Raw genomic sequence first — 12,928 nt, 5'->3', positions numbered from 1 at the left:
TATATACCTGCTCCGAATAAGGTAACGGTGCGAAAGATTGTGGGCGTGAGATTCTCAACATTTCACTAGCCAGCGGAGCTATTTGCATATAACAAGTTTTATCAATGCAGTGAGCTCGATGCCAACCCGGTAGGCGTGACATGACATTTGACATCCGACATGACCCATGGTGAGGACAACTTTAATTACTAACAACACTATGGAGTTAAGCAATTCGGACATTTAGAAGTAATGGATCTTAAGAATTTATGGTGTGAATTTATCATTTAATTTGTTTGAAAATACACATACATAACTAGCCATTATTTTATTATTTTTAGTGCCACATTTCTCTTTATGATTAAAAATACTAAACGTGATATTGAAAATAGACGGGAATACGTTTTTACTAGATACCTGCATAAATACATTGTTTCGTTAATGTGAAGTATAAAATTTAATTCATTTTTAATATTATTAAAAGTACTCGAGCCTAAGAATAAGTTACAAGGAAGTAATTCGCTTCATACTAAAACATTGCATTATCCGAACATCATCTTCAAAGAGCATCGTATCTGTCGAACGTAAGCACTTGTAGAGTAATAACGATAAACATGGCTTAATTATTAGTCCAGTACTTGATATTTAGTGCGGACCTCGGGGTTAGAGTCTTCCTTAACACGGCTATAGCTCGGCTATAACATACGGAACGCTGTTAGACTTGTAGCTCATTTCTTAAAGCACCACACTAGTGTAAATTTAAACGCATCCACGCACTTCCTCACTAATAGGGCGCGTTTACACTGGAGTCCACCAGACCTGTAATACAGGTGGGCGTTTCTAATTATTTCAGAGACAAATTGACTGGCTTCTTCATAAAATTCTTGTTTCCTAACTTTTATTGCTCGTTATTAAGAATCTTTTAAATTAGATTAGACGTTATCCGCTTATTTAAATAAGTTGATTTGTTTTTTTACACATTTACTATCAAGGAAAACCTTTTTTTGCAATGCAATATTTACCTTTTTTACCTAAATTGAAAGCATTTTAAAAAAATAAATTATATTAAAAAAATATTTTATTAAAATTTATTTACAAAGCAATTAAACATTAATCAACAGAAACATTTAGCTCATTACCGAAATAAAACGAATCTAAAAATAAAGAAGATAGAACTTTTTTCGCATCATAATTCAACGTCAAACCTTATCTTATAATTGTAATTTAATATTTGGATTTTGTACGCGCGAGATCGGTATCAGACCACGCCACGCTCATTTGGCCCTCTCCGAAATACACCGCGAGATGGCACTGCGTACAATGAGGCATTAAATCAAATCAAACGCATTGCGACGGAGGAGTGTCGGGCGCAGAATTAAAATGCAATAATATCTCCGGCGCGCTGTAATTCCGGCCTGTCTCAGATCTCAGACGATTATCGTAAAGTATTTATTTATCCACCGTTCCCTCGGGAGGTGCGATAGCATCGGGGAATCAATTTTACAGCGAAACGTCGCGGAGGCGTAAGTTTTGCGACCCCTTAGTTACAGGTGGCTGTTATATCACTGTAATAGTTACGTATTAGCTCCCTTCTTTGAAACATTTCAATAGGTACATATTTGATATGTAATTATTATCAGAAGTTAATTGGTTAACAACAATTGCATGTGCCAATAGAAAATTTTGATAAAGTTTTAGTTGGTTAAGGAATTAGTTGTTTAACCTGATAAAATTCTTAACTACTTCAACTTAGTAAGAAAGATTAATTGATTTCTATTAATTGTTTACTTTGATTGCATTTAAAAAAATATTAAGTCCAATAGTCATTATCAAACAATTTACGTCATAAGGTTTGTGAAAACGACAACTGTTAATAAAAAAGGTGCAAAATAATTAATAATAAAATCAATAAAAGTTTAATAAAAATTTATTTACTTCTTTACCATTTATTATTGCATTTTATTAGCTTTCTTTAGAGGCAAATGTGTCATCGAAATGTAGTAAAAATTGGTAAAAACCATTTTAGAACATAAATCAAACATTCATTTATAAGAAGTATTATAGTATTGAAGAACAATTATAAATATTTGGATGATGGTCTTTGTGTGTTATCTAAGTGGATACTTTATAATAAACAGATAAAAGCAGCAAATGAGAAGACGTAATTCAAAATAGTTTATAGCACATTTGGAACTAATAACATTATTTCAAATTCCATATAACAACATCGTAAAATACACAAGTGCATAGAACTAACAACTAAACACCAATCACGCTTGCACCAATAGTACACAAATCATAATAAACTTAAGTTAAATATAAACTTATGAACTACAAGCGAGCATCGATAACTTAGCTTACAGGAATACCGTGTGACGTAGAAAGCAACAGAGACCAAACCGGTCTCACTCCACATGAATGCACACATACAAGCTGTCCAATTAAACATGATCCCCGACAGCCTTTGATATTCGTCCCTGCTAAGGTCTTCGCGGGAAATATGCGGAGGCAATGCGGATCACGCCCGAGTGGTCAGTAGAGTCAACAATGATAAGAAAGCTGGCACAGTAGACTTGGAAGGTACAATCTATTATGTTATGATCGGTATTGAAATACTTACTAGAAATAGAAACTATTAATTCAACTTTATTTATATAATGCACAACTTAGACAATATTTATTTTAAAAAAGAATACTGTTATTAACAACATAAATTTTGAACCAAATAAATATTTAATTACGTTACATATTATTTTTAGAAAAAAAATTAGTTTAATTTTAAATATCTACCAAACACATTTATGAAAAAAGTATAGGTTTTATTTTAATTTGTTTGAGTGATAAAGATGTTGAAAATGTTCATTACATTGTTCTATAGTTTTATACGATAACAAAAGACGTGTAAATAGGTAATTTAATACCATCAATGACATATGACATCTAATTTAAGAAAGGCAATAGATAATGTTATAAATCGAAGTTTTTATGGCCACTATTTTTTCGATCGCACGTCGTGACTTTAACATTAACCGTATTATTATACCTCTAATAAAGATTAGCTTAATTTCTTTCGATTTCACTATTAAAGTCGATTATAAACTGCCAATAAAACTGACTAAACTAAATTAGTACAAACCAGTCAGTGTCGCGATATCTTGAAGGCAACTCTCTCCGTCGCTGTAAACGATATAGTTTTACATCTAGTTCTCACGCCTAGTTTTACACGCTTTAAGATTGAATAGATAAGAAAAAATATGTTAATTTAAAGTATTTGTTAGAAACGATTACAAGAAATTAACTCTCACGCATTCAGGGTACATTGATATCCCTTTTTCGCGGAGACTGCTTTCGTTAAGGGAAATTATAAACATGAGCATATGTTTGCTTAATCTTTGAGGAATTTCACATCGGGGAGGGGGGGAGGAACAAAATATTTCTCTTAGGATTAAAAACTTCTTAGAAAGACGGAAATTCATAATTTTTAATCGTCATGTAAAAATCGATCGTATTAATATACTGGCCTGCTATAATTTGTCTAATCAATTAAAAACCTATTAACATAATAGAATTTAAATTGATTTTACGTAAAAATTGACTTAGAAGAACCTCAAGCTATCGAGTCACGACGCGTTTCGACAGCGTGTCAGTCAATTTCGCCAGCCTTACAGTAATTACTGACAAAGTGATGTGAACTTTTTGTTTCGCGTTAATTGCTTTAATCTATATTTAGATACCCCAAAAAATAGCGCCGCTATTCGACGTATGGTAATAAGTTATTTTTATAAGACGTCGAATAATTTATTGGAGAAAAAAAATATGGCGCATCTACTTTAATGGACTTTTTTTCACGATAACGCCTGTAAAGGGACGTGCCACCCGTAATCGTTATCAAATGTGCTTCAAAATACATTTAGGCGAGTCGCTTTTAAAAGTAACTTTGATTTAACATTTAAAGTTTTTCTTGAGTCAAACGTCCGCCGCGGACGCCAATAAATTTATTGATAAAAACGCTTATAGCTTAAAATTTAATTCAACAATTCTTATTTATATGCTCTTTACTGATAGCCTTAAAAAGGCTTAAATATACATTTACGTAATTTTTCCTAATAACACAAAAATATTATAATAATATATATTCTATTTGTCTTAAGCAATAAAGGAAAGGAACATAAAAAACGTCTTAAATGTCTTACAACTTTTGGAAGGTAAAAGAAATCAAAATAAAAAACAAACCAAACCAACAGAAATAGAACAAAGAAATTAGTTGGCACACTAAACGAGGGTTCCACCACATATGCAAGACTATTAGCAGCAGCGTGAAATAATGGATGCTATTCTGCGGTATAACGTAACTTGTACGTTCATTAAGGCGGGTGTCGACCGGCCGGGTGCGCATTGCATAAATCAGCTCTGGGAATGCAGCCGCCCTAATGCGCTTTCCTTGTCCGCTGATAGCTAGCCCACTACACACTCAACCAAATTCACCCAAAATTTCATATCCATCGATTTTTTTACGTTCGTTCAATAAATTAAGTCTTGCAACTGTAGTTTGACTGTCAACTAGAGTTGAATGCGATTTGTCAATAGTTTAAGGCACTTCGCACAAAAGGCAAGGCAGTCGCTCGCTACCTGTTTGCCAAGATCGTTGTGAGAAAAGTTGCTGCAATTTTCAAAATGATGGATCAAATCTGCAGTTGACATGGAATCGCTATCCCTGTACTCACCGAATAGACGACTCGCGTCGACGATTCAACGTTGCGTGTAACGCGTATCTCACGACGCAAAGGTACAATATTAGTTTCGAATACTTAGTTACCTTTACTTGCCTTGTGTACGAAGGGGCTAATATGAAATCCAAAATTAATACAATTTTTACGTTGAGTTTTTAGCTTTTTTTTTTAATTCTCATTCTTCTAAGTATCAACATTATTATTTAAATTTTTTATTAATTACTAATATTACTTGATATATCCCGTAATTATATTATTATAAACAAATTAACAATAAAAATGTATTTCACTCACCACTAAACATTTCAATGTTTTTTTTAAAGTTACTTGGTTTTGTATACTCTGTTGTACAAAGAATATTACCGTTTGTTGCAATTTTAAGTTGTTCTCATAATTTAAATGTTAATGCAGTTTATTTTATTTGGTATCTTATTTTGGGTGGTCCAAATATCGACAAACCGGGTGGAATAACAAACAGTGCATTACACTATAAGCGAAGAGAGCCAAAAAAAGTCCAGCAGTTAAACTCAAAATCTACTAGTCTTCCAGTTATTTTAAAAATACTACCTTTCGAATAAAAAAATATCAAAATCGAAGCACCAGGGGCGGAGTTACGCGGTAACACACATAAAAAATATAGTCAAATTGATAACCTCCTTCTTTTTGAAGTCTGCTAAAAAGGTACGAAAATCGTAAAATATTTCAACTGTTATAGCCATATAAGTGTGACTATAATGGAGGACAATCTTATAAGTCCTCGTAACCTGTGACCTTGTCTCATTACTTATTACTTATAATAATTCGAAAAGCACGAACTCCATATCGGTTTTACACGAAATTGAAATTCACAACGTATACAAACCTCTTTCTATAATGAATCTTCAATAACTTTTTGTTTGAATAAAAAAGTTTATATTTTAATTTCTTAAATATAAGTACATTATCCTGTAAAGTTGCTTTTTAAATAAAAAATATGTGAAACCTGTTTAGTGTCACAATTTTTATTGAAATTATCATAATGAAAACGAAAAGCACTATCTTCTTGTTAGGAGTGCATTTTGTAAAGTAACTTTCGGCGTAAAATTTGCTTAGTCGTAAAATATCTGTCGATACGATAAAAAGAGACATGGGAAACCATAATGCTCATGCGAACGCGTCACATGATCATAATCAAAGCACATAATTGCATTGCATCCTCAGTTTTCTGATTAGTTTGCAAATCTTCATTTAAATATATTTTTTATCCCAATATTTATCAAGAGATAAAAAATATAACTTATCAGTTACTTGTTAACGAACCGATAATGTATATTATGTAAAATATATTATATTTAAAGGATAATTTAAGATTTCTGTTTAACCTTCAAACTTGTTTGGAATTTTTAGCATTAAATACCTATAAAATGAACTGAAGTATCATTCACACAATAATGGACTGTCAGAATGTGATAATGAGGAATAATACATTTGTCTTTTTTTCAAAACTTCCTATAAATAAGCACTAACTGTACTAAATCAATAATAAAATAATTGAAAAAACGTACTATAATCAAAGTATCTCAAATATAGTATAGGATTGCAAATTATTCAATCAAAATCACTCACAAGCTTTAAAATTTTACACAAATTGATAATATCGTTTTATTTCGTTTTTTTTTTTTTAATTAACCTACCTGTTTTATTGAGCTGTAATCGTTTTGTTTCTTTGCTAATTGAAAATACAAGAAATCAAGTATTTTATGTTCCATTATTAAATAACTAATAAACGGATTGTCGTTAAAGACTGCCATTTACTGGCGATTTTCGATTTATTTAGAGAGTAATTGATAACTTACAAATATCAATCTTTAAAAAATAAATACGATTTAAACACTTGGTCCAAAAAAAAGATTTATTCGTATAATATAAATTCGGTGGGATTCAAATAATTTAAAATTTTATTTTTAATTTTTTAATTTTCTTACTATTTGTTTACCCAAAGAATACTGTTGTTTGCTAATGTTTTATGTTATAAATATTCCTAAGAGAGTTGACCTTTTTCAGTTGGTAAAATTTTACTGTAAAGTTTTAACAAATATGACCAGTACCATATATTTAAATTCTTAAGGTCCCAAATATTTAGATTTGATTATAGATTAGTTTTTAATATTAATGATTTGTATTTTATGATGATTCATAAAATCTAAAAATGTTCAGAGATCTTAATTTATGCACATAACCATATGCTTTACATCTGTTCTAATCTAATTATAATTAAATAATGAGCCTAATACCTAATTACTATTTAATTTAAGCATGTCTTACGAATTACAATAAATGTACGTTTCATGTAATCTTCGTAAGGTTTAAGGATGAATGTATGAGATATCGTTACGAGCCACAACTTATCGTTAATTTAGAGTCCCCGATTAGACTCACCGGCCGACATACGCTAACGAGCTTTCGTTTAACTTATTTTTATTTCAACAGCAGTACAGTGCCGATGTTTTGTCTTCTGCCGACGATTGTGCAAATTTAATTGGATTATCTTTTTTTGAAAAATACACGAATAAACACTCCTCTTATAAGTAGCCGAAGCTTATATTTAAATCATTTATTTAGTCCAATGATGACACAAATATTAACATAATCAAAAAGATACTTATAGAAATTACACCATAGTAGTTATTCTTACCTTTGTAGTAGTAGATTGAAGTGGCGTACTCGATGACACGGCGCATACTTCCACTTCATACCGATCGATGCCAGCTTCTCTGTCCAATGAAACAGCTGTGGATAGGATTCCTAACGAGGAATCTATGTCGAATAGTCTGTCCACTTGTCTGCCATCACCAGTCACATTCACAATATAGTACTCTAACGCCGATTTAAAGTTATTAGTCATGTTTAAAATAGCCGTGCCCGCAGGTTCATTTTCAGCTACGGAAACGGAGCCCACATTAGTCCATGTTATACCTTCCAATTCAGTACCTCCCATTATCACTGTTAAGTAAGTCTCTGTGCTTCTTTGTTCACTTAGTACAGCCTCATCAGTCGCTTTAATTACAAGATTCCATCTGGCTTCAGGGATTGCCGGAGGATACCGTAAAACCAGTGCACCATTGCTTCTATGAAGATCAAAAATATCTGTTCCGCCATGCATTAATTTGTACGTCACTAACCCATTTGTCCCTGAATCTAAATCTCTTGCCAATACGTTCATTATGAATATGCCTCGACCCAAGCTCCTTCCTAATCTGTCTGAATTGATTACAGCTGCATTCATTGAAACGAAGACAGGTGCATTGTCATTTATATCTTCAACAATAACAGTTACTAACTTTTCCGCAGAAAGCCTTGCAGAAGGTGGTTCGGCTCTGTCATATGCCACAACTGTTATTCGAAATGTATCTACACTTTCTCTGTCAATGGGCAATAATGTATGTATCACCCCAGTTATATTATTAATGGCAAAATGCCGTTGACCATCATTAGGATCTTGATGTGTTATAGAGTAATACACTTTGCCATTTAGTCCCGAATCTGGATCCTCAGCAGTAACTGTGACAATAGGTGTATGTATGGGAATACCTTCTCTTATTTGTCGTACAATAGCTGTATTTGTAAATACAGGTGCATTATCATTGGCATCAATTACATTGACTGTGAATGGAATACTTGATGATAAACTTGGACTTCCATTATCCGTAGCAGTTATATTCAAAACATATGAAGTTAAATCTTCGTAGTCCAGGTGTTTGTGTAAGAAAAGTTCACCCGAATAACTGTCTATGAAAAATGCTTCTTTCCTGTTACCTGATGTAATTGAAAATTGTATTTCATTGTTTATTCCTAAGTCAGCGTCATTAGCATGGAATTGTATAATTTTCTTATTTATCGGTTCAGTTTCTAATACTGAAACTTTCATTTGTGTTTGCGAAAATATTGGAGCGTTATCATTTTCATCTAGGACATCCACGTGGATAGTAGTTGTAGATGATAGACGAATTGCCTGACCGGAATCATGTGCTAACACTGTTAGTTGATATTTGTCAACGCTTTCTCTGTCTAGTGGTTTATTAATAAAGAGTTGTCCTGTTGCTTCGTCCAATGAAAATTTTTCCATTTCATCTCCGCCTATGAGTTTATAATAAATGTCCCCATTTAGACCTTCATCAACATCTGAAGAATACACTCTCATGATAGACGCACCTACTGTTGCACCTTCAGAGACTTCTACTTTATAAGGAATTCGTGTGAACACTGGAGCATTATCATTTACATCTGTGATATAAATTGTGACTCTAACTGAATCTGTTAGTTTAACTTTACCATTATCACTTACTGTAACAGTCAAGGTTATATAATTTTGACCTGTACTATGCGCCAAACTTTCACGATCAAAAGATTTAAGGGTTCTAATAAAACCATTTCTTGAATCAATTCTAAAATCATTCTGAGCGATAGGTAAACTGAATGTCAACTCAGCATTTCTTCCAATGTCTTTATCGATTGCGGTTAATTTTCCAACAAATGTATCAGGTGGCTCATTTTCTTTTATTTTAAAAATAAATGTAGTATTCGTGAATTGGGGACTGTTATCATTCTCGTCTAGTACATGTATAACTACAGGAACTTGTGAAGATCTTGGAGGCTTTCCATTATCTGTTGCTACTATAGTCAAAGAATAGTAATCTCTCTCTTCTCTATCTAAATTACTTTTGACATAGATGTAACCGTCAGGAAAAACGCCAAACTTGCCATCTGAATTGCCTTCTGCAATATAATAAGATATTCTTCCATTTGCTCCTAAATCAGCATCAGATGCTGATATGGCAAAGAATCGTGTATTGACTAAAGTCGATTCTAATAAAGAAGTTTCATAGGAAGTGTGATCAAAAACAGGGGTATGGTCGTTTACGTCTTTGATTATTGTTACTATAGTATGTTTGGTAGCAAGAGCTGGCTTGCCATTGTCAGTTGCCGTTACTTCAAGCGAAATAGTACTACCAGGCTCGCTTGTTATAGCCTTATTTAAATAAATTACCCCAGTCGTTTCGGAAATCCGAAAGCTATTATCTGGATTATAGCTTAATGTATATGTAATTGTTCTATTCGATCCAGAATCACGATCAGTAGCTCGAGCGAAATACACCTCCTGTCCTACTGCCATATTTTCCGGAATATTTATTTCATCTTTATCTTCAATAAATATTGGGTAGTTGTCATTCATATCTAATACGGAAATGTTGACCGTAGTAAACCCAAATGCTAAACCACTCCGAGCCATGACTTTTAATCGATACGTCATTTTATCTTCTCTGTCTATATTAGAATTTGAAGATATTACGCCGCTTTTTTCGTCAATTTTGAAAATATGTTTATAATCACCTTCTGTAATGAAGTAGGAAACTGAATCGCTTGTCATCCTGGTGCTTACTTTACCAATATAGCGACCAACCTGTGCTTTTGTCAAACCATCATCTTCGAGAATTTTAAAACTATAACCATCATAACTTTCAAAATCCAAACTTTTACGGTGAGAGGTTTTAATTATATCTACAACGGCATCTTCAACTGCACGTTTATTACCAATATCTTTACACGAAACCTTTAGCGAATACACTGACTTTGGCGCTTTATGGAAGTCTTTTTGCAAAATAATATTGCCAGTTAATGGCTCCACATCAAAATATCCATCACCTCCACTTTCTAATTTAAATTTTATTTTTCCATTATCACCTTCGTCCATATCCATTGCTTTTACTTGTAATAATTTCGAGCCAGGCGGTAAATTATCACTTATAGTCTCTATGTATCTTTGAGGATAAAAAAAGGGTTCGTTGTCGTTTACATCAAGAACCTTTAAAAATATCTTAGCCGTTGATGATTGCGGTGGAAATCCTTGGTCCTTAGCAAGGACCTGTATTTCATACAACGGTATTCTTTCCCTATCTAACTCTATAACAGTACTAAGTTGTCCAGTGATAGGATCTAACGTAAATGTATTGGGATATTTTCTTTCAATACTCGGAGGTAAATAATATGATACAGATCCATTCGTTCCCTGGTCATAATCCGATGCTGTTAAAATCAGTATATCTTTTATAGGTTTTAAATTTTCGTGAAGAGATGCATTAATTACCGTCTGTGGAAATGATGGTGCCTCGTCATTTTCATCCAAAATAGTTATTTTTAATCTGGTGTAGGCCCATTTAGGATTAGGACCTCCATCTCTCGCTGATACATTGAGTTCTACAGTTCCTTGAATTTCTCGATCCAAAATAGACTTTGTTGTTACTAGCCCTGTATAATGGTCAATGGAAAACCATTGCTGTTGATTTCCATCGTAAAAGTCATAATATATTTCAGCATTTACTCCAGTATCTTCATCAGTGGCAGTAATACCAGCGATATATGTACCAGGTGGGGCAAGTTCACTCAGAACAGCGGAATACTCAGATTTTTCAAAAACAGGTTCGTGATCATTTACATCATTTACGTGTATTACTAAAAAAGAGGTAGCTGTACGTGGCGGAACTCCTCTGTCAGTCGCAACTACTGTTAAATTATATTTACTTATTTCTTCTCTGTCCAAAACACCGTTGACATGTACAATGTATACACTGGATGAATTTTCCAAACGAAAATGATTTAATTCGTTTCCAGCAACAATACTGATACTCGTTATTCCATTCAAACCAGCATCTAAATCTGTAACGGTGATTGCAGCAACAAGTGATCCATTTTTGGCATTTTCATCTACAGTTGCAAAATTTGCGGTCGATGGCACATAAGTAAATGTTATTACAGGATCATGGTCATTGGCATCTATCAAATTGACAGTGACATATGTACGAGCATCTTGTCGCGGCACTCCGTGATCTTTAGCAATAACAGTTAGCACGCAAGTCATATTACAGGTTCCATTACTGCAATATTTGGGGCAAGTTAGCTTCTTTAGGGTCGTTATTACTCCAGATTCTGGATCCACAGCAAATTGTTTTTCAGTATCGGTCACTTCGTATGTTATCTTACTGTTATCACCTAAATCACTATCAGTTGCAGTCACTTTTAATACTACTGTCCCTGGCGGCACACTTTCATTTAAAGACACCGAAAAGTCACTTTGATCGAATATAGGCGGATTGTCATTTACATCTAAAATAGTAACATTAACTTGAAGGTACCCGTATTTAGGAGGACTTCCCCCATCTCGTGCAGAAATATTCAATATGTAGAAATCGTTCGTCTCACGGTCTAACTTTCCGGTCGTTTCTAAATGCAAGTATGATGTTTGGCCACTTGGATTTACAGTGACATTCAACCGGAACTTTCCCTCGTTGTCACCATCCACTATCCTATAATCATTAGTGATTCCATTTTCTCCTAAATCTTTATCAGTCGCAGCATCTAGGAGTAATTTTGTGCCAGCGGCTGCACTCTCTGAAAACGCCACGGCAATACTAGGCTCCGGAAACTCTGGATAGTTATCATTCACATCCGTTACTCTAATTCGTACTTCTATCGGGTATGTTGGTTGACTGGATAACACAACAAAAGCATACCGGTCGACGCTTTCCCGATCTAAAACTATGTTACTTTTTAATTCACCTGAAATCGGATCAAGGACGAATTCTTTGGGAGGCTCATTGAATCGGTATGTAAATCCAGGTTTGATCGGTATCCTTCCGACCGTAGTACCCACAGGCTGGGCTTCGGCTATTCGAAGATCTACCCCGGTGTCGACAGCACGGGACTGCATCTGTTCGGCGGCGGCGCCAGCGCCCGCGCCGGTGAGCAGCGCCACCGCGACCAGCACCACGTGCCACCGCCCCATGCTGGTCATGATACGGACAAAAACATCGCAGAGTTTGTTTTTCCTCGGTAAAAGATAACGTCCTCCGGAAAGAGTCGCTGTGTCCCGTTCGCGCAGAGTCGCGCGCTCGCTCTCCTCAGGTATGCAACATGGCCGCAGCGACCTGCGCGAGCACGAATATCTCACGGGAGAGCGACCCGCCGTTGCGCCTACGCTGTCACATTCATTCGTATACACACGTGACACTCACTATCTACACAGGTCCAAAACAATTCCGCTTTTTAGTCACAGTACCGGCACTTTTGGAAACCCTTTACCGCACTAAACAACGTTTTCGTACATCACTATTTCAAAACACTGCTTAGTCAAGCTTGCGTTACGTTATCGCACGAAATATAGTTCGTATGCGGCATGCGGGCAG

At 34.4% G+C, this 12,928-nt stretch overlaps 1 protein-coding gene across 1 annotated transcript in view; it reads right to left on the bottom strand.

Moving 5' to 3' along the window:
• LOC106714965 (cadherin-related tumor suppressor) overlaps positions 1–12,928 on the bottom strand; it is an 86,492-nt gene extending 73,564 nt beyond the window's left edge. Inside the window, exon 1 of the mRNA XM_014508114.2 lies at positions 7,384–12,928. Coding sequence (XP_014363600.2) covers positions 7,384–12,537 — 5,154 coding nt within the window. The 5' untranslated portion in view covers positions 12,538–12,928. The remainder of the gene's footprint in view (positions 1–7,383) is intronic.

The sequence above is a fragment of the Papilio machaon genome, chromosome 7 (assembly GCF_912999745.1).
Source record: "Papilio machaon chromosome 7, ilPapMach1.1, whole genome shotgun sequence".
NCBI lineage: Eukaryota > Metazoa > Arthropoda > Insecta > Lepidoptera > Papilionidae > Papilio > Papilio machaon.
Note: the sequence above shows the minus strand (reverse complement) of the source record. Positions and strands in the feature narration are given on the sequence as shown.